This window comes from Drosophila persimilis, unplaced genomic scaffold, assembly GCF_003286085.1.
Source record: "Drosophila persimilis strain 14011-0111.01,24,50 unplaced genomic scaffold, DperRS2 tig00000000-arrow-pilon, whole genome shotgun sequence".
Taxonomy (NCBI): domain Eukaryota; kingdom Metazoa; phylum Arthropoda; class Insecta; order Diptera; family Drosophilidae; genus Drosophila; species Drosophila persimilis.
In genome coordinates, this window is record NW_020825288.1 from 6,902,881 (window position 1) to 6,926,201 (window position 23,321).

Here is a 23,321-nt window from a genome sequence, read left to right on the forward strand (position 1 = left end):
GAGCAACCATTTGAGCATAGGTTCCTTGGGGTTTTAGCTGCTAGTACAAGCTCACCTGGCACCTTGACAACCTCCTCGTATGTGACCACATCTAGATTATCGAATATGGCATTATGCTTGGCCAAGTACTTGTCGCGGCACTGCTTCTTCTTGCGCCCGAATATCGAACAGTTTACTGTTGGTTATAATTGTTGGGTAAATGTTTTATAATTTCCGTTCAGTATACGGCATATGCATATTAAAGTTATTAGAAACTGAAGAGCCACATGCTTGATGGAGCATAAACAAACATGCTGTTCTGCAGGCAAGCAAGCAAATATTTCATTGGCATTAAATCATTAAGTATTATAAGCATTCATGATTATTACAGCATAGAAAATGCATATATTTCTCGAATCGTTCGTATATTTCTTGATAACTCTTTCTTGGACATTTCCGAAGATGCTTCCTGGCATTCCTTCGGATTGAAAATTCAACGTGCAGTGTGGCCTGTGTCTTTCTGGATGTATCTGTATGTATCTAGTATGTGTGTTTGGTTATATCTAAACTCGTTACTCGGGGTACAATTCATTTATTTCGGTTATAAGCGTGGGTGGCAATGATCATACGCAACGATGGCTAGTGCTGGGGGGTTTCTACGTTGTTCTAGATGATGGTTGATGGCTTGTGGCTATCCTTAAGGGGGGGCTGGTGGGTTTCGGTTTCGGTGCCTTCTACATAAGCTACAACTTTCGGGTGGAGGGGGGTGGTGGTGAATTTTGGGTGTGAAATCTTTATACAATTGCTATCGTTAAAATTCTGTAGTATGTTTGTGTTTGTTTTCTTTGTTTTGTTTTGCATAACAGAACTCAAGAGGAAACGGTTTAGGGTTCGACAATTTTTGGCAAGCTCTCCTTAGGCGGTTAGCTTGGCGGATTTTCATTTAATTAAGTTGTGTTTGTGTGTGTGTGTGTGTGGGATTGTTTTTGCTTTATATGGTAACTACCTGCTGATCCATCACACCCATCTGCGTGAGCGGAACATCCAGCACCCGGTTCTCCTGCATTATATTATTATACATATTTTTTTTATATTACATATTCTGTGATTTCTTATGCTATTTTTGGTTTAAATATTAAATCATTTTACTTTAAGCTGTTTGTGTGTGGGTGTGTGTGTGTGTGTGGGGCGGGGGAGGTCTTTCATGGTATATTTATCAAGAATTTGGCAACATTTTTGGTTTGCTTTGGAATTTTCAAAATGGGGTTTCTTTGGTTTAGCTCCGACTACTTTTTTGGGGGCATGCAACTCTCCAGGGCTTATGTTAGTGTACACATGTGTGTGAGTCTGAGGTGTGTGTGTGTTTGTGTGAGCTCTGCCAGAGAAGAGACAGAGCCATAGAGAGATAGATAGAGAGAGGGAGAGAGAGAGAGAGAGCGCGTATTCCCCTGCGTTCAGGTCAACTACGAATTCGTCATACACTTTCCAATATAGTACAATATATAGCATACGATTGATTGATTGATTGATTGATTATATCGAGCATCCAATTACACATAGAGATTACGCATAGATTCGTTTCGTTTCTTTTTTCTTTTCTTGTATTTCTTTTTTTTGTTTTACAGCTAATATTGTCTTTGAAGGACTCACCCTGCTCCTGCTTGGTCTTGTCGACCGTCTGGCAGGCAATGCGCCACTCCTGCAGCTCTGGCGATGGTATCAAGCCCGCCGAGCCACCAACCGTGTCCAGTCTCGCCTGCCACCAGTGATGATCGTCCTTGCTAATGATCTGCACCGAAGACGGGCGTTAGAGGGTTTCGTTTCTGTTTTCCAGAGCTGGCCACCTACCTGAAGTATGTCGCCCACTTGGAATGATATGCCCGCCTGGGCGCAGGGTATAAGCTCATCATCCAGCGGATTATAATCAAATTGTGCGCGCACGAAAATCTGCCACGGTAAAGGAAGCCAGAAACAAGAAGAGCACAAAGTGAGTTCACAATTTAGTTTTTGGTTTGCTCTGCTCTCTGCTGACGCTGCATTTGAGTCGGGAGCCGCCCTAATGCGGCTGCCTCAGCGAAATGATGGGTTTTTTTTTTGCGTTTCGTATTTCCACCAATTATAATCCCAACTCATTTGCGTGGCAGCAGCAACAGGAAGCAGCAAGAACAACAATAATGGGGATAAAGGACTTCTAACTTTAAATTCGAGAGCATTCTCTTGCAGTTTGTATCTAAAGATACAAAGAAAACCCTGCAAAGAATCAGCCATCGAATTTTCTAGATTGACACTAGATTTTAAATTTTTTTATCGCAGAAAATATACAATTATATTATGTCCTGTTACTTTTGAAGCATTTTGTATTTAAAGTATCTCAAGATACAAAGAAAACCCTCTTAGGTGGACCTACTAGTATCTGCAAAGAATCAGCCATCGAATTTTCTAGATTGGCACTAGATTCTTAATTTTATTTTTTTTTTTAAAGAAAATTTGTTTTTTTTTTGCGCAGAAAAATACAATTTTGTTGTGTACTGGTTTTTCTTAAGGAGTTTGTATTTAAAGTATCTAAAGATACAAAGAAAACCCTCTTAGGCGCAAAGAATCTGCAAAGAATCAGCCATAGAATTTTCTAGATTGACACCAAATTTTTTTTTAGTTTATTCCAGAAATTATGCAACTATGTATGTTGTTTCCGATTATTTTTGAAGCAACTTATACAACAGTCCAGGAACAAATTCAGTTACAAAGATTTTTCCTCATTTTGAAGGCTTTAGATTGTTCTGTTAGGATTGTTTCTGTCTTAAGGAAGCGAGAATATCATCAATAAACATTTTAAACTTCAACACATACTCTTCTATGTATTATGTTTCTTATATTCTTTGTTCTCTATTGAAAACAAAAGACTTTTCTGACGAGCACTTGTCAGGCCACGATTCGTTTTTCTGACAGATAATTATATTTTATAGTTTACGAAAAACCAGAGGCTGATTCTGATTCTGATTTCTATTCAGCGTGAAACGAATAATCAAGTTTCTTCTATGAAAAAGATGGACACACGTTGGACACGAGACAGGGCCTCAGCTGTCAAGAGCAGACGTTCTTTATGGGTTCGGAAATGATGGCCTCTTCCAACCAAAGAGCATAAATTCCACGAATCTGTGTTGATTGTGTGCATAATATTGTTTCTTGTTTATCGGTCCATGAATATGCACATCTACCATGTGGATGGGGGGTGGGGGGGAGGCGAAGGACGGTTGTCTTTTGGTGTATGATTATGGGTCTATTGTTACGGTGGGGGCACAAATGATACTTACAAGCACCGGAGCGGGTCTGATCCTGAAAAGCTGCATTTGGTGTGTAGCAGTGTGTGGAGAGTGTGTAGGAAGGCAAGTAGGAAGGAAGCAAGTCAGATGAGTAAGAGATAGTGTGGAGTTATGTAAATGAGCAGACAGTTAATTGTATAATGCATCCCATACTCGAGCTACACAAAGGAGCCCCCTGCTCGTACATATATTTTTCCCTATAGCCTATGCCATTTACCCCCAAAACTTCATTAGCTTATGCTCGTTATCTGCATAAATGCATTCGACTGCACAGGTTTTCGGTACGAGCCTTCTATTGTTTCAACTGGCGGTGGAGTGGGGCAGAGGTAATCCGTTTTGATACTTTGATTTCACAAATTGACAGGTAACACGAGTCTTCCACTCGATGCAATTAAAGTACTTAATCATGGCTCTTTTTGACAGCAAATTGAATAAAGCTTTGACGCAGTTAATGCTGTTATTTAACCCCCAAAGAATATGACAAGGGAAATGATGTTAAAAAAGTCCTCAAGCTAGTGAATTAATGGCATGATATAATTAACAACTAGAGCCCTAGATGAGAGATGCATTATTGTATGATTAGTAGGACGTATGCTATAACATAGAGATGTACATTGGAGTTGGGGTTGGGGGCGGAGGTCTTAAGAACTCACCTCGCAGGGTGGCGGAGCGCTACGGTACGAAGGAACTATCTTGAAGGTAACAGAACCGCGTGCCTCGCGCTGCAACGAGAAGGGATTAGCACATAAAGGGAATTGAATTCAATTAGCAAAATGGGATTGATCCGCTTACCAGCATTCGTTGCAATTGGCCCACCGACTGATGCTGCACCGGCTGGCCATTGATCTCCCGTATCTCGTCGCCCACATGCAGCGTTGCCTGTCGATGTATCATACCCCCGTGCATAATCCTTGCCACAATGCAGCGCCCATCCTCGGTCATCTTCAGCGTTATGCCCTGCAAAGTCGTTCGGCTCTGTATTAGAGTACTATTTGGTCACAATGTCTGTGGCAGTACTCACCATCGGCTCGTCCGTGTTCTTTTGGAACTGCACCAGCCGCACTCGGGTCACATGCTGCAGCTCGCCGCCCTCCACATTGTCCATCTCGTCGCCGTTGAGGTAGGGCACCATCGGTGGCGGGGTAACGCGCAGCGCCTCCTCGCCGTACACATCGCGGGCCACCACATCGTGGCTATGGAGCAGGGCCTGCAGGAGAGAGAACCCAGAACAAGGTCAGTCGTTGGTTTAGGGCTGGGCTTTGGGTTTTTTGGGCCTAAGTTATGGCCAGCAATTATGCCTGGCTAAGCGGCTGAAATTAAATTTCCGATTTGCCCACGCCTGCCACATACATCATAACCCACACAAAGACCTGGCAGATGGTTTGCAACATTAACTGGCGACGACATTTGTTCAACAGCCACAGCATTAAAAAACACAATGGTTATAGAGTTCTAGTTGGGCCAGAACGAAGCAGCCAATACCCTCATCGAATCCTACCCAAAGTCCTATGGCAAGGGTATTTGGAGCTGTTCATCTCCATTTTCCAACAGAAAAAGGGCACAAACATGACCTCATGACCCCTTCGAAGGAAACCCATAAACGACGCCCCCCCCCCTGTGCCGCCTGCTCTGCAGCTCCTTGAAGCGTATCAACAACAACAAAAAATCTCAACAATTTATGGGGAACCCTGTGCCCCCCACAAAACGGCTTTGACTTTATACAATTTCGGTTTTAATAAATTATGTTTAATAACACTTTGAATATGTTGCGAAATTAATTTTTGGCCAGGCCAAAACGGCAGCCACAACATGAAGGATATTCCATCCAGCCAGAGGGCAGGGCAGAAGTCGCATTGGGCTAGGCCATAAAAAAGGATTTTACTGCGTAGCCAGGCCGTGCCACTTGCCACACACACACACACACATAGAAATGCATATATAAGTGTGTATGCTAAGCACCACAACAACCACAATGCTAAGCCAGCAGTTATGTTGCCCCAATGCCCTTCACTCCACACCACTCGGCTCCCCCTAAATGCCCCTCTTAAGGCTCTTGTTCTTTATAACCTTCCAACCGCCCCCCGCCCCCTGGCAATCTACTGGCCCCATAAAAAACGCAATTTTCAACGCTGATGATTACTCAATGCCACAAACAGTGAGCCACGTAGCAGGCAGGCAGGCAGGCCCACGCACCACTCACCTCTATACACTGCCACTCATAGGTATACACACACACACACAGACACACACATATATGTACACCCTAATGCGTGCAGACGCACGTTTCATTTCCGTCACAGACGACGACAGTACTGACATCGACCTCAAGCTGGTGGCTGGCTCCTGCCACATTCAGTTGCAACTACAACGAATATTTTTGAGGGGTTTTTCAGTCACACTCCACATCTGCACAAGCCACAAGGAATGACATGAATTCCCGCAGTGTATGCCGTGTGCATAAATATTTCATAATGCTTCGTGGCAGAACGAAGAGCCCTCCCAAAAACATCACTCCATCACAGAGTTAGAACGAGACTTAGTACGACTTATACAATATGTGTGTGTGGTGTGTGGGGTCTTAACGTGTTTACCCAATATAGTTTTTTGGGGGGGGTGGGGTGGTGGACTGGGCCTGGGATTGACAGGTGGTAATCGAGTTTTGAGCTTATCAATAAATATCAATTCAATAATTCAATGTATTGGGGGAGAGCATAGAATATGTGTGAGATATCAAATTTAGTGGTCTTTGATTTGGAAATCCTTCCTTTTTTTTGGGATAAGCATGAAATGCTCTTTTGAGCCCCCCACACATCCGGCAAGCATTTGGCCATGTGATGTGGGTTCCAGAAAAACGAAACGAATGAAGGCTCCGATGCCATTCCCATTTGGTGTAGGGCACTCGAAATTTTAGCTTGAAAAAGAAAAGCAATAGGTGTGTTTTAGACACTTTAGAGAGAGGATGGATAGGTCTTTGGACACATTTAATTTCAGCATTAAAAATAATCTCCTTAAAACGAGGACTGCCTCTGTTCCTTCTGGCTTAAATATTGAATCTGAATCTGAATCAATTTGTTGTTGTCTGCTTAAGCAGCTTAAATATTTTGTCCAGTGAAGTGTAGTTGCACATCAAAGAGCAACAAATTTGGATTGCGATTTCCCTTCGAGCTAATCTTGCATTTCCTTAATAAAATATTTAATATAACCCTTGGTTCGCCCACAAAATCATTTAGCAATCGGAATGCCTTTTTTCTTCCCTGTATTTGTGCGCATTTAGCAGAAGTTTTGGCCAAATCCAATTAGCCAGCAAAACTTTCATCTGCCTATTAAGGACAGTTAGGAGGGGCTACACCTACTGCCACAGCCACGGCCTCTGTGACGCCTCTTTCGCTCGAGTGAACCATCAACAGGAGCAGCCGCAACAGAATTTCGACTAAATAAATGGGTAATACAATTTCCTCCGTCCTGAGACGAGAATTAACTACTTCGAATAAAATTTGCTGAACTTGGCAACTATTTAAATGCGCCAGATGGCGCTGCACAAGGACACGAAGGATACTCGACTCACGCCTGGTTAGCTTCGGTCTAAGCTGACAGCCCGGATGGAGGGCCTCAGTGCGGGCGATAAACAACGTAATCTGATTTCACTTAAAGCATGTCCTCCCTGCCACGCCCACTGTCCACTTTGGTTGGACACTTTCGTGGTGCGGGTGGGGGTATGGGCTGGGGGTAGGGAAAAGCATATTTAACACCAAGTTGTTGGCCCAATAAAACGGTAAATTTAATAAGCGCTTGACAGGCGGGACAGGAAAAGTTGAGCAGTTAAGTTTAATGCCTCATTAGGCGCTCCAACTCGGTGACATTGATAGGCCACCGCCAGCAAAGTTTGGCCAACAAATGAGGCCACACAAACACACACAGAAGAAAGAGTAGGCCCTGGCCCCACTCTGACTGGGACTCTGATTTCCATGATTAATACTTAAGTGCTTGTTAAAGTTGGGTTCTATATGCAGATATGCCTTGTCGGCATCCTAAACAATCAAAGCCAAAAGCCCATCCAACCATCCATCCTGCTGCCGACTAGAAAAAAGGGATGCCAAAAACAAAACGGAACTGTATGAGATGCCTCCCCAAACAGAACTGTAGGGGAAGAAAGGTGGCCTCCCAAAACTGAACTGTAGTGGAAGAAAGGGTGACCCCAACACAGAACTTTAGTGGAAGAAAGGGTGACCCCAACCAAAACTTTAGTGGAAGCAAGGGTGACCCCAACACAGAACTGTAGTGGAAGAAAGGGTGAACCCAGCACAAAACTTTAGTGGAAGCAAAGGTGACCCCAACACAGAACTGTAGTGGAAGAAAGGGTGACCCCAACACAGAACTGTAGTGGAAGCAAGGGTGCCCCCCCAAGCTGATCTGAACAGAACTACAACCTACATCTTTCTCCTCTACACCACTGAGGCTTCAACACAACTAACTCTTAAATGATTCAGGTGGCAAAAGTTTAGCGGAAACTTTGCACAAATCTTTGACATGATGCAAACTTTTCCAGAGTTCTTGATATTTTTATACAGCCTTAACTCGCAGCTGAACTCTGGCGGGATGCGAGTGAAACATTGAGACAAGTTTTGGGCGAATTAAATATGGAATGAAAAAGTAACAGGGCATGGAAAAAAATCTATTAATATTTGAAAAGAGAAACTTGTAAGGCCTTGGCCTTTAATCGGTACAGAAGCACAGAGCTCTGTTTAATATTCTAGAATACGTTTCCAATAGGTATAATCCCTTTACTATCCATCGTCAGCTTTTTTCCAGCTTTATTTCCATCACTGGCTGCCCCTGCCCCGTCCCCGGCCCTGGCCCCACTCCAGCTGCTGAGTCAGGTCCATTGTTATCCGTCAGTCCATGGTCCTGGTCCTGGTGCTGGCTCTGGTCATTTTTTTTGCAGCTTTATGCTAAGCCACTAACCAAAGGACGAAGCCACGAAGCCACCATCCCAGAGGCCTCTGGTTGTGGGAGACCTCACACCCACCACACGAACGTTATTTGTTGGTTTTAATAATTACACAGCCCTGGCCAGGACAGCAGCAGCATCAGGGGAGCACAGGAGACTGGCAGGCGGGCGGGCAGGGAAGTGTTCCGAGAGGAAGTGTTCTAGGATTTTACTCTCTTTAATATTCCAGGCCACACGTCAATTACACACGTACGCGCGACTGCGAATGGCTTTCACATCCATTTCCCGGCTAATGGAGGCTGCAGATTGTTGGTAAAAACAGATAGGAAAACTCTACACAGTAGAGTGGGTCGGGCGGGCGGGCGGCCCGTTGACAGCTGAATCATCTGGATTAATGGCGAATTTTAATTAGTACAACGTGCAGCGGTCGGTGGTCTCAACCCACCAGACAGGGCATCCCCCCACCACCCCCCCGCTAGAGCAGACTTTCAGCCAGTTAATCTGGTCTCATGGCCAGGTTCACTCGGATAGTTTGTGGCATTTGGCACCTTATCTGTATAGGAGCAGGGCCTGGGCCCCCAGGAAAGGGCGCATACGTGTACAGGACATGTACGATATGTATGTAGAGGGGGGGGGGGGAGACCGCAAATGAATCTCCTGCATGATTAATTTCTGCTTAACCCTCACTTAACCACGAACAAAAAAAACACAAGCAGCAGAGAAGGGTTAAGATTACACTTGAATGGGGATATGATATATGATAATAAATCCCAAGGTTTAAACAAATAAAGCAGAGTTTTCTTGTCTGACTTTAAATATGCCCACACTTTGTTGTAGATGATCATTCCCCTGTCAGATGTGTAGAATCAGGTAATATATCAGATGTTTAAGAGGTTCTACCTTGTCTCGCCTCAGGCACGAAGTACCCTCTGCAACAAACAAGAAAACCAAACACCCAAAAAAGCACAAAAAGTTGTTTAAAGTTTGTTGATGGCCCCGGACCGTGGCTGTCAAGCTGTCAGGTTTGGCTCAGGTTGCGGTTGCCCTATCTGTTCGTGTCGTGTGTGTGTGTGTGTGTGGGTGTGTCTCACCCTTGGGACAAAAGGCGAAAGGGGTTTTGGAGCTGAAACTTTACACTATCAGAACTTATCACTTGGGCAAACTTATTGTTGTCTGATCGACTACACTTCCACTTCCGGTTCGGTTCGGCTTGCTGCTTGGCTGACAACCACCGAGACACAGTCTTACAGTTAACATTGGTCCAATACACAACATTCACCGTACGACTATGTCATGGTAATTGAGCGGGCATCCTTTGGGCTCCTTCACATCTCCTGGCGGCGGCTGCGGCGGCGGCGGCTAACACTTCCTGCCTATTAGTTGGCATTATTATTGACAGACGGGGGACTCCAGCATCCAGCCAGCTCCCTCCATGATGCACGATGATGGGGCATATTGATTGACAGTCCCATCTCCACCACCACCGCCCGCCCCCGACCCAGGTAATAGTTGCCAGCTCCCTTATCGGGCGAACAATGGCAGCGACAACATTGTCAGCGCGCGCGGCATCATCCTTGTTGTTGTCAGCCGGGCTCTGTTCATCATTCAATTTGTTGGGTGAGAGTCCGCACAGGGAAAAAAACCCCACACACACACACACACAAAAATTCCCCACACAAATATATTGATATTTTTGCAACAAAGACTTTTGGTTTGGTTCGGTTCGGTTCGGTCTGTCGTACTCGTTTTTTGGGGTTTGGGTTAAACATCGCACCACAAATTTCCGTTGTGTCCCTGCCTGCCTCTCTCACTCGCGGTGTGTGTGGGCATATTATGCATTTATCTTTGCCATCTATCAGCGGTGTGAAAACTCTTTTCCCGTGGGCGCAACATATTGTCATTTCTGCCACCTGCCTCCCACCTCAAACGCTGCCTATCTGTCGCCGGCAAACGAAACATCTCTCCATCTCCGTGTGTGACTAATGACGCCGTTAGGTAGGCAACACTTTTTTACCTCACACACACACCACCACACGCCACACATAACCATATGTAAATGTAATTTTATAGCCTTGCCAACTCCTTCCATTCCATCTCCCTCCCTCTATACAGGTGTGTGTGTGCGTGGAGGGTGTTTGCGTTTTTCATCAGCGCTTTGTCACACTTGGAAGAGTGTATTTTCCCCAATATATAATTAAAATTGTTGGATCAGCTTCAATTTACTCCCATACTGTGGTCTGTTTAAGATTTAAGACCTCTCTAGTAGGAAATAATACACTGAATTGGGTAGGATCATCGTCTAACGGTTCCTAAAAAGCTCAAAAAACTAGCGATGCATCAGTCCGCGTGTATTATTGGATAAAAAGATTTTCAGGCATATTGAAAAGCAGAAAACCAACAAATTTCGGTGTTGCTTTACCACAAATTTAAATGTAGAGTGAGCGAGAAAAAAAAAACGAAATTTGCGGATTAAACACAGTAAAAATGGCCGTTTTTAGGCGAGCATTTTGATGGAATGAGAAAGCTGATACCCAGATACTAAGCAAAACAAAGAAATCCAACAAATTTTTGTGTTGCTTTACCACAAATTCAAATGTAGAGTGAGCGAGGAAAAAAAACGAAATTTGCGGATTAAACACAGAAAAAATGGCAATAGCGTTTCGTTCAGTCCATTTTAGGCGAGTATTTTGATGGAAACCTGAGACACAGCCCAGCAAAACTCGGCTGTTCATGGAAGTCTGTAATGTATGTATGTCTCTAGCCATATTGTACAATGCAAGCCCTAAATGTACGACCATACTAGAATAATATCGAATAAACCGCCACTTAGAAAGTCTGTAGATCGAAGGTCGCTCATTCTAAATGACGCATCAAAAGAAGGAAGTCGTGTTCGGAGAAATAAAGATGGCTTCACTCTCACATATATATAGATCACATATCCCATGATATAGGGTATTTTTATGTTCGGTTCCCCTTAAACTCCAGTCCTTCTTGTCTTCTGTTTCTTTTAAGCCTCTTCTATCCCACTTGCACACTCTCACACTTGCTGAGCTGTTCTTTGTTGGGCAAAAATACACATTATTATTAATATTATTATTTTTGCACACTCGACACATTTTCTATGCGTGTCTCGTGTGCGTGTCTCGTATGCATGCATGTGTGTGTGTGGCATGTAAAATTTGTTTATTCAATTTCAACTAGGAAAACAGGGCAACAGCAACGGCAACGGCAACGGCTGCAGCGGCACAAAGGGCGATAACTCACTTTCCTAACAAGTAAACTAATTATTTCTTGACTTTTTTTTTGTTTGTTCTTCTCGTACTTTCCCTTCTTTTTTTTTGTGTTGATTCTCAAGTTGCTGCTGTTGTTGTTTTTACGTTTTTTCTTGAAGTAGAGGTGGCCTGGTGAGGGGGAGAGGACGGCCTAGGCTTGTAAATTGCGAAATAATGTACACACTTGCCGCTCGTAATCGCCATTGTAACTGGTTGTTGCTTTTACAGCCTCTAACTGCTTGTTCGGGCCCATTGTGCTTGCTCATGCTTGTTCTTCATCGTCATCAGGCAGCGACTGATGTGTGTGCGTGTGTGTACACATTGCCAGACACTGACACACACTTGTACGAGCCATGTGTACAAACTGGCACTCTCATATGCATGTGGACACACTGACACACACACATGGACTGGTAGTGGCAAGTGTTTTAGCCCCTCTCTCTATCTCTATCTCTATCGCCTTGCCAGCGCAATTAACGCATTCACAAATGAAGAGTGTCAAGGCTGCCAGGCAGGCCAGTCCGTCCGTCCGTCCGTCCGTCCGTCCGTCAGTCAGTCAGTCACTCGCTCCGTCACTTAGTCATTTTGTCCTTCCTTTCTATTCTTCATTCCTTCCTCCCCAAAAAAGCGCTGTCAAGTCCTTCTATCAAGATAAAAGTTTTTTAAGCCTGCCAGAGGGAATACTAAATGTTGATGCTGCCACGTACATATGTGGCGCACACACACACACACACACACACACACGTGCGCACACGTACAGACACAATGATGGCCCATCAAGACAGGTGATAGTCTCAGTCTCTTCGCAGAAATTAGAAATTCTCTCAAGCATCAAATTTGATGTTTTTACTTGGTTAAATGTTCAAAGTTAGTGGAAAGTCGAGCATCTCTTATGGCATAATTTAGATAAAACAAAATGTTTTCCAAGAAATGAGAAAAAAGATAATCAAGCGAAAACATTTTGCACCTTGTTGACGGCTGAAGAGAAAGTCTAAACGACTCTTTGAATCAATATAAATCTGTCAATCAATATTAATGTTAAGACCACTTGAGAGTTTTCGCAAATCGGAAAACGAAATGATAAGGGAACTTGTATCAGAGCTCGTTTCGTCTTTAAGTACACATTTTCAGCGACTTTTGAAAACTTTTCTAACAAATTTCATAAAACCTTCTCATTGGAGAACTTTTAAGTTTTCATTCGCCGTCTTTTAATATTTTGTGCTCTTCAGCAGTCGTGAAACAATCTAAATATCATCTCTGACATGAGGATATTCAAAAACTTGACATCGTTAGCTTTAAACTCAATTTTTGGGGGCTGTGTGACCACACCTTTTGCTGCTTCTGGCAGGATGATCCTCCGAAAAAAAAACCGAGTGGCTGCCTCATAACGAGCCTATTTGCTATGCCTCCCTCTACCAGGCCCAACCGACATCCCCCATTGCCTTTCTTGTGTAATATTTATGTAAATTTTGCCCGCCTCCTCCAGCGCCTGCCCTTGCTCGTAAGTACGAGTATGTCCCGTACTTTACATACATATCTCGGTTCCCTTTTGGAGCCAAACAGGAAACAGGACTTCCCTTTTGGTCGGTCTGTGTGCCTGTGCGTGTGCGTGAGGTTTTTCATAATAAATGACAACGAGCATATTATGCTCTATAATCGAGTGGAAGAGAATTATTTTGTGTGAACTAATTGCATTAGTGACATTCAATTTGATGTCACCCAAAAAGGGACACGGAACACGAAAAGGAGCCAGCCGGCAAAGCGAAAAGAACCCAATCGAGGCATGGAGGGGGCGGTAGGTAGGGGGCGACCAAAGGGAAAACAACGTTAAATGGCAATTGTCACAAAAGCCGGGATTTCTGATAGTCGACCCCGCTGTTCTTGCTTTTCCTCCTGCTTTTCGTTTTTCCTCTTGCCGTTGTTCTAGTTTCTGTTGCCCCATCGTAGTTTCATTCTTTCCATGCTTTTGCGCCCTGCTCTTTGCCTACTTGCCGGTGCAGTCAACCAAAACCTGCGCCTGCCGCTGATTTAGGGATAGCAACCCCAAGCGCCCCAAAGTCCCGGCCCGGGACCCTCAATGCCGAAACCCAAATACGATGAAGGTCCCAGGGCCAGGTCACCGCTTGGGCAATCATGTGAATCGAGCTCTTTATAATTTGCGAAACTATATGAGTCTGTCCCCCTTTTTCGAGAGAATCGAGAGTGGATAGGTAAGTAATGGGAATGCCATTTTATGGAGGATAGGATAGGCGAGAGGAGGGATATTTGGTTGAAAGGTATTCAGACATTTCTGGATCGTTAGTAGAACATTTTGTCTGTATCCTTTGAAATGTTTCACTCTTTTTAACCCCACTCATCATCAAATAGAGCACCGTATTAGAGCCCCTTCAAATATCTTAACCATGTTTATTTTTTTTTTTATCCAAACATTTTTGAATTTTTAGTAGAACATTTTTTTGATCTCCTTTGTAATATTTTACTCTCTTAACCCCAATCGTCATCAAATAAACTCTGTATTAGAGCCCGTTCAAATATCTCATTATTTTTTTTTTTTTTTTTGTTTACTTCTCTCGAGAGTAATTCTGGATGCTGTGGTTCAAGTACGCTCCAAGGAGAAGATTGGATGCAGAGGTTCAAGTAGGAAGGAAACCGGAGCTACGTTCTGAAGGTGGGAAGGAATGAAGGGGAAAATGTATTTCGCAGAACCAGTGAAAAGGAACGACCGCTCCAAAATATGGTTGTGGTGGACCCAAGAGCTTTCCGAGTTGGACTGCCACGATATTCAGCGTCGTATAGTATTCCGATCCCGAGTCTTCCTTCTTCCAACCCATCCACAGAACCGCTGTAACCACCCTCGCGTTACCATGTGTTTTTTGTGGTCCATTTGAGTGTGCGTGTGTGTGTTTTTTTTGGGCAACCCCAAAATGAAAATAATCTTACATGTCGTTGACACATTTCTGGGCTCTGCCAAAATCTGTGTGGGGCACTTGGTTTCCGCTATTGCTTTGCTTACCTGCCGGCCAAAGGAGAGAGGAGGCGCGTGCCACACAGAGGGGGTAACAGAAAAGAGAGAAAATAGAACAGAGAGATGTGTCAGTCGAGCCAAAGAATATATATTATCGTAGACTATAAAGATCTATTGCATATATTTACAGTAAAGTATCTAAATACGAATGTATCTAAAGCATTTACGTACAAAATGAAAATGGAAAAGCGCAAAGAACATTTTGTGGCAGGCTTGTGGGCTGCTCTTGACTCTCTTAACGGATGCAAATTATTTAACGGATTTTAGACACAGATTACGGAATACGGATTAGCCCCCCGTCGGGGCTTCCCCTTTGAAGCCCCACCCTCGCACGCAGGACAGTGTTTGTTTTTGATTCGGTCTCACCTGGTGTCCGGAGCATATGGAGCCATTGGGCACACGCACACGGAACGGACTGTGCACGGGGCAGGAGGTGCGCGGTCCCCAACGGGACGACGCCGCCGCTGCCGCCGCCTGCTGCAGGGACAAGGCCGAGCTGCACGGATTGAAGAGGGCTGGTGGCGGCGGACAGGGCGGCGCCGACATGCTGATGGAGCTGAGCCCGCTCATGCTGCGGCAGTGGCCCGACGCCATCATGGCGGCATCAGCAGCCGCCGCCGAGCACTGGGGTATCCCCTGGCCGCTGCTGCCGACGCCGCTGCCGCTCATGCCGCTGCTGCCACTGCTGCCCAGCAGCGAGATGTGCGAGCCACCGGACATCAACGACTGTGATGTGAGCCCATGATGCTGGCACATGCCGATGCCGCAGCCGCCCGTTGACGCGGTCACGCCTCCTCCTCCTCCTCCTGACCATTGGCCAGCCGTTGATGGACAGCCACCTGCAGCCGCTCCAGCGCCAGCGCCGGGACAGGCTCCAGCTGCACCGCCGACTGCTCCTCCGCCTCCCGCCGCCGATCCCGGCCCCTGTGTGTCGCCGCCTCCGCCGCCGCCACAGTAGTGATCCACCGTAAAACTGTCTTGGCTACCAGAGCATTGCAGGCGATGCGGGGGCGGTGGCGACGAATGACGCGGGTAAATGTTGTGCGGCTTCTCTCTCCGCTGATGCGTTTCTCTCGCTCTCTCTCTCTCTCTCTCTCTCTGTCTCTGGCTTAGCTCTGTGATAAGTGGCTGTTGCTCCTGCTTTTGTAGTTGTTGTCGCTGTTGTTGTTGTCGTCAGGCATCGCTTTTGCTCTCTTGCTGTTTCTTTAGCTTTCGGAGAGCGGCAGCAAACTTAGAAGCTGTGCTCTTCTCTGCTGCTAAGCATAGCTTTTGCTCTCTCGCACGTTTCGAATATTACTGTTGTTGGTGCTCCTGTGTAAGCATCTCTTTGTCTCGCTCTGTCCCACTCGTGATCACAGCATTGCCAGCATATTACCAGGCAAAATTTCAACAACAACTAACGGTTTTATGAATAATCAACAACACAACTTCAACAATTACAACAATTTTCGGAATTTATTTGTGCGTTGCTTTATTCTTGTTGCTGTTGTAATTAGGTAATTGTTTTTATTATATCGTAAATTTTATTTAAATTCTGTTGCTATCACTGGTAAATTATACACAACGTTTGTGCTGCTCTCTCTCCCTCTCTCTCTCTGTCTCTCTCTCGTACAGCTCTTTGATCGGTGTGACTGTAATTTCTTCCTTTTCGGCTTTGGAGTCGAGTTTGAAGTGCAAATGTTTTGCAATAAATTATTGTTTCATTTAATTGATGCTGTGTAAATATTTCGTTTATTCTATGTATTTTTAAATGCTTGAGATTTTGTTATGCAATTAACTGTTTCATCACAATTTTAATTAATTACGGTTTTTTATTTTTAAGATTTCCTTTTTTTATGGAGTTTTGTTTTTACAAGTGTGCACTATATATGTGTGTGTTTTTATTTTTTACTTTATTTTTTATGCAACTTTTAGAGGAAATTTTGAATTGATTTTGGTTTGGTTTGTTTTTGTTTAGCTTTTTTGAAATTTTCTATAGCATGCGAGTTCTGCAAAAGAAAATTGTTGAAAAGCCCAAAATTTAACGAAATTTATTCGACTGGGAATGGGAGTTTTTTGGTTTCTTTTATTTAAGAGTGTTTTCTGGGAGTGGGGAGTGATCTATTTACAACTCAGCACAGCGTGGCCCCAGCAGGTGGGGTCAGAGGTTAGAATTTCAATTTTGTTTAGCATACTTTCGCGGGCTTTCCCCATTCGACACAGAGTTTGGTTGAAATGTTTTAACATTTAATTCAAATAAATTAGATATTTAATCCCTTGCAACACCCACACACCTACTCAATTGAAATTAGTGACACGCCCATCTGTGCGCCCCCCACGTTCCTGAAAGCAATCAACGGAACAGATGCGTACCAACTTTTGGTCCCCGCCTCGTTTTAATTAAAGCCACTGTCTAGGCAACTGCCTAGCGCTGGCAGACAATAAAATAAAAATCTACAATATAAAAACCTGTGCCTGTGCCTTGGCCAGTCCCAAGGGGGCAGCAGAGATACGGAGGAGGGCTTTTATCTAAACGGCTCCAAACAGCAATCGTTTGGGGAAAAAGCCTTAAAAATGTAAATAAAAAGAACAACAGTCTGTGATACACGGAGAAACAAAAACAACAAAAATAGGAAATTATATGCGCTAATAAAGAGCGACAGAGAGGGCGGTTCTGACCTCGGAGTTGGCCTACGGAACAAATCCATGCTCGAAGGAACGAATTCCCTGGTGACTATCTGGACCGCAGTGGGAGACTATTTATGCTAAATAGTTTTCAACAAAATTTTACACTGACTGCCAAATGTCTGCGGACTCGACTTGGATCTCGCCTGCCATCGAATTAAATTAAAATGGAATTGTGAATGCTTAAATAATATTCGCATCATAAAAGAGGCCGGGGCAACGAAATGCTTGCGTTTGGCTTCCGCATCTTCCGTTTGCCGCACTGGGGGAATGCTAATGTGGCGCCCGCTGCCACATCCTATCCCCATAATTGAATGAGAACGTGCCTCGGTTGCGCCTTCGAGCCAAGGAAGGAAGTCACGCAAGGACATGAATGCCTTGGGAAGCCAAACAGCAGCAGGCGAAGGCAAACTTTGCAGCGGAACATACGAAAAAAATAACCAAATTCAATTCATAAAAGATTCAAAAACCAACAAAGAGGAAATGAACGAATATGGCGAGAGAGAGGGAGAGAAAGAATGATTGAGGAATGTACAAGTTTTTGGTACCCTCATGTGCATTCCTACACTCGGAAAAATACTCTGTCGTACTCTAAAAAGTAGATTTATTCCTTAACCTTCAAAGTATCTATTTCCAAGGGTATTATAAGTAGTCGTTCATTCGTGTCTACCACAGAAGCACAATCTGTTCTAATAAGCCGAGCTCAACTGAAGTGAAAACTCAGGGCTGAGGTGAGTCGAGTCCTGTCGGGTTTCGGTTGCTGTGGCGGCACAGTCTACTATCCTGAAGGGGCCCACTGCGCTTCAAGGACTCAATGTCTGAGGTCCGACCACTGCCACTGCTGCTGCACTTGCTCTTCGTTTCCTCTGATTTGAGTAAATGAAACCAAACAAAAACCCCTTCTCTACCTCTACCCCTACCTCTACCTCTACCTCTTCTCTTTCTATTCCTCTTCTATATCTTTGTGTATATATACACAATTTTGATAAGGCAAACGGAAATGGCATAGGAAACGGTTCTTTTTTCCTGTGGGTTGAGGGGCTGCTGTGCTGAGCGGTGAAGTGAAGCGAACTTCAGGGTTTTTTTTTTAAGTTAAGGGAATTCCATGTTAAATTTTTTTTTGGAGGTGGGGGGTGTTATAAGGCTTTCTTTCGCCTGCTCATACTTACTGCAACGAAATGTTGTTCTTGTTGTTGTTATTCGTTTCACGTTGTGTTTGTTTTTGGTGTTTGTTGTTTCTTTGCTTTGTTTGAATTTTGTTTTTGCCAAAGTAAATAAGGAAATTACGAGTACATGATTTTATTGTTCTTATTTGGCTTGTTTTGTTGCTGGAAAACCATAAGTTTTTTATTGTTTTTCGCACACACACAGAAACACACACTGGCACACACACACACACACATAAAGCGATAGACACGCAGGCTTAATAAATCGGATTAATTTAATTTAATCGAATCGTTGGCGAAATCATTGATAATCATTTTTGGCAAATCGATTTGGAAATGCGGTTGAAACCAGTTGGCCCTGTGCTCCCCCCCTTCGCCCACCCCTTGCGGTTGTTGCTTCGCACGAAGGCGATGACGAGCACGATGCGAGAGCACGTCGCTGTCGCTCTCGTGTGTCAGCAGACGCAGAGGCAGTCAGGCGGGTGAAAGAGAGAGAGAGAGACAGAGACGAAGTGGAGTGGGCGAGCAGCAGTAGGGCATGCCAAAAGCGGGAGAGGAAGCAACTCCCACACATACACACACAGTGCGACAGGGAGAGGAAGCCGGAGCAGTGGACAATATGCAAAAAAATAAGCAGAAGAGCACGCCAGAGGGAGAGGGGAATCAGCAGTGGACCAGCAGCGATTGAATCGCACGATGAAAAAACGTCGCCAAAAACGACCACGCAAAAGAGTGCGTGTGTGTTTGTGTGTTGTGTGTGTGTGTGTGAGTGTGTGTGAGTGCTCTTCCGATTTTCTCTCCATTTCGCGTGCAAAAATCAATTTAAATTTTTTGGTCTGGCACAACATTTTCCCATCAGCATACTTTTGCGCGCAACTGTTTCTTTTTTGGGGACTCTGTTAAGTAACGGAACTTTGTAATTTTCGCAACGAAAGTTTCATCATGACACGGCACTTGTTTCCCCCCCTTCGGTCCAGCCCCGTTTCTTGTACATTAGTTTTTCCCCTTGGGTTCACATTTTTCGTTGGTTTTTTCTTCTTATTTGCCGTATGGCAACTCACTCGCTCCTACGTCTGTGTGTGTGTGTGTGCAGCAGCCGTCGTTGTCGTTGTGTGTGTGTGTGTGTGTGTGTGCGAAGCGTTAAGGCTCTAGCTGCTGCTGCTGCTGTGTACCCGTCCTGTCCAGGCAAGGGTTCGCGTTACACTGCCACAGAACCAGCCACCAAGGTGCACAAACAATTCAAGACTAAACTCCGGCAGCAGCCAGCATCCAGCCTTAGCTCATCTCTGCTCTCTCCTGCTCTCAGCTGAATGCAGGGATTCCCAATCAATTTCCGAAGCAGATAGGCCCCGTCCAAGCGAGTGGGTGCAAGCGAGACGACTAGCTGGTGCTGTGTGGGTTGGTTGGTTGCTGAATCTGCCCGCCTCGGATGCAGGATGCTGGCGCTGACACTGGCTTTGGCTTTGACTCGCGGACATGCGCAGTCGCGACGCGGGACCAAGCTGCCGTCTAGCACCTCAACACATTTCTCACTCATTGCCAATCGCTGTCGCTACCTCTGCCTCTGCCGCTGCCGCTGCCTCTGCCGCTGCCTCTGTCTTTGCTGTTTGTCTAACGGGAGCAGCAAGTAACGTGCAAGAGCGTGCAAATATTCGTAATTTATGGCGCAACGTCTGCGCCACGTAGTCGTTAACCCAATCATTGCCAACGCTGGCGTCATCATCATCAGCAGGCAGCATCATCAAGCGCTCATCAGCGGGTGGCTGCAGCTGCAGCTGAGTACTGGAGTACTGCTGCCTCCAAAGCCGTCCCAGCCAAAGTAGGTGACACACACACTCCAACCGACCCACCGACACACCGACACAGACACCCACTTAGAAACCGACCGAGAGAGAGAGAGAGAGAGAGAGAGTACCCCAGATAGGCCCAACTGGACTCCACTTATTTCGACTGGCATGCCTGCCTTGCCGCATGCGGGCGTGATGCAAAAAGGATTCATTGCCAAAAGAGGAAGGCAACCAGCCGAAAGAAGGTGGCAAGGAAACCGCAACCTAATTACATGTGGCAAGACCCCTGCTAGATGTCCATTGGGGCCAGGCAAACACACACTGCCAGTCGGGGGAGAGATGGACCGACAGACAGAGAGACAGACCCTTTATGAGTTATGAATCTGTGCTGGGGCACAGCAAATATTTATGAAGCGCTTGCTGGGAATGGACTGAGAGAAAGAGAAAGGAGGTGGAGCTGGTGGAGGTGGTGGAGCAGGAGGTAACGAGATGGGACAGAGTGGATAAGATGGGAGCAGAGCGATGGAGCTGTGCACTGAAAGAATATAAATAAAAGCTTGGATTGCCTTTTTGACTGTGGGATATACAATATCTGGGAATAAGCCTCCTCCATATGCCTCCCCATTTGTTCTAGGCTGTTCCCAGTGAAAGCAATTCTGACAATCGATTGATTCACAAGGACAGCAAACCCGCACCAGCTTAATGTTCAACATAACAGGCTTTTAATTAATGCACAATATACAATACGAATACGAGCCCGCCCCGCCCCCCGCGTCCCATCCCCTTGTCACACACCCTTGTCAAGTGCGAATTCATTTTGCCCAAGGATCCAACATCCATAGGCGCAGTGTAGGTCAAGGCCCCACACAGAACAGAACACAGAACAGAGCTCGGGTAATAGCATCTGGCTATAAACTATTAACACGAGGGCTGTCGCCAGCGTTTTGTGTGTGCGCGCCTGCAACAGACCAATAGAACGAGATGGCACAGGAAAGAGACAGAGGAGGAACAGAGCGAGAACGAGAGTGAAAGCAATTTGGCACGAATTTGTCATGCCATCGAAGTGGCAACAAATTTGGCTGCAACACTGCCACCACCACCACCACCAGCAGCAACAGCAACAGCAACAATGACAGGAATGAAAGGTACAGGCCTTCACAGGAAGCTCTAAATACCCTTGCAGATGGCAGCCATTTATGCATTGTTCTCATGACAGCGCCATGATATAGTAGTGGTTCTTTGGTAACTATTCAGAGGTTTACCAAATTACAGCCCATAAAGTTTGATGGGAAAATGGAAATAATAACTGCATAAAAGTGGTCTTGAAATTGAGAATCTTTTACTGCAGATACCCCTACAAAATATGTCTCTATTCTGCACATCGGACAAATCTATATACTGCCTTATGCATATCCGAAATATTCTCAGTGCTTCTATATATGTAGATATTCAGAGGCACAAGCAAAGTGTTCAAGAGAATGCCCACGAATGCAAAAACCAACCGAGGCTCGGTCCCACGAAGGCAAAACCCGACCCAGACTCGGTCCCACGAAGGCAAAAAACAATTTACATGTCGTTTGCATGACTAGGAGCTGGCCCACCTTTAGTCTTTATTCTATCGTGTTGTGCCTCTGTTGTGTACCCGTCCTGTCCAGGCCAGGATTCGCAGACTCGTTCCCACAAATGCGAAACAATTTACATGTCGTTTGCATGACTAGAACCGTGCCCACCGCTGGTCTTTAGTCTATCGTTAATAGCTTAGTTCTCTTTAGTGTAGGGTATACAAAACCAATGCCAACTGGCAAGGGTGGTGTGAGCGGAGGACAAATTCCGACATTTACGTGTGCGGCCAAAAGAGTAACCCTAATGTGTCAGTGGGCCGGGACAACCGTTGGCCGTGAGGGGGTCCTGTTCCTGCTAGTTTGCTGGTGTGCTTACTTAGCCTCGTTGACACGTTTAGTTGTCATCTAACACACACACTCAGAGAGAAAGAGAGAGAGATAGAGAGAGAGAGAGAGGCAAGGGGAAAAAGGATGAAAACACTTGCACATCCTTGTATCCGTATCGTTGTGTACTCGGGGCAAATCAGAAACAAGTCAAAGGTAAAACGAGCATTGTAATAATGCTGATGGCATCCCACAGAACGAGCCAAAAACTATAGTCGTCAGCGCCGACTGGGGTATGCCCCCGAGAGAGTGCCCACCACCCCTCCCCCTCAGTCTGAGTGTGTGCCATAGGAAAATGCAAATTTGTTGGCCATTTGGTAAATTGATTTTGCCATTGCAATTGGCCAATATTCAATGAGTGTCTAACGGGGATAGGGCCATAAAGCAATGATAGCAATAGCAACAACGACGACCATAAACAATTGATAGAAAAACTCAAGCGTTTTATGCCCTCTCGAAATCTTACTTAAAGATGGCTCCAGCGATGCTGGATATGGACACACATTAGGAATTGCGATGAGGCTGGGTAAGAGCTGGTGTTGGTCCATCGATCAGCGTTACTTTTAGTGTGATGAAATTAGCAGATAATCGAAAAGATTTCCAGGGAAAATGCCAGTTTATTTGGTGGTTTATTGAGATTTTGGGCTTCTCCCAACGCTTTTACTTACTCCTGTTCAAAGGAGAATGCCCGAGAATTGCAATAACAACATTCATGTCGTGTATGTGACTTCTCAAAAGGGAATTCCCGAGTATAGTACAAAAACAACATACATGTTGCGTGCATGACGCAGCTTACTTATACTCGACTCGACGACGCACAAGCGAATGCCCCAGACTCTCAAAACAACATACATGTCGTGTATATAAATCCTCAAAAATTCCCGAAAATGCAGAAGGAAATTTCCAAAAACCGTACAAAAACAACATATATGTTGGGTGCCTGACGCAGCACATTGATGCTGGACTCGACGGCGGATGCCCGAGACTTTCAAAAACAACATACATGTCGTGTTGCACAAGGAAACAGTTCAGTAAAACATAAATTTCCTGTACATGACGGACAAGCGAATGATTCAAAAGAGAATGCTCGAGATTTTTCCAAAATTAGCCCATTTACATGTCCTGTACATGACGCGACATTCGAGTTTCTATAAAAAGTGTTTCTTTTTTGTTTTTGTTGCTTGGAAATTCCAAAAATTCTGCCCACCGATGTT

At 45.0% G+C, this 23,321-nt stretch overlaps 1 protein-coding gene across 12 annotated transcripts in view; it reads right to left on the reverse strand.

The window, feature by feature from the left end:
- The window catches only part of LOC6587895 (peripheral plasma membrane protein CASK), a 32,997-nt gene that overhangs the window by 1,369 nt on the left and 8,307 nt on the right, over nt 1–23,321 (reverse strand). For 4 of the 12 annotated variants that reach the window (XM_026984732.1, XM_026984731.1, XM_026984733.1 and 1 more), the window contains 7 exons: nt 4,321–4,506; nt 4,092–4,256; nt 3,953–4,021; nt 3,291–3,320; nt 1,828–1,926; nt 1,630–1,768; nt 56–175 (listed from right to left, as the gene is read on the reverse strand). In XM_026984732.1, the coding sequence (XP_026840533.1) occupies nt 56–175; nt 1,630–1,768; nt 1,828–1,926; nt 3,291–3,320; nt 3,953–4,021; nt 4,092–4,256; nt 4,321–4,506 (808 nt within the window). Of the gene's footprint in view, nt 1–55; nt 176–985; nt 1,040–1,629; nt 1,769–1,827; nt 1,927–3,290; nt 3,321–3,952; nt 4,022–4,091; nt 4,257–4,320; nt 4,507–14,459; nt 14,533–14,910; nt 16,217–23,321 lie in introns of those variants that run through there. The other 8 variants (XM_026984741.1, XM_026984739.1, XM_026984734.1 and 5 more) reach the window with 6 other exon arrangements.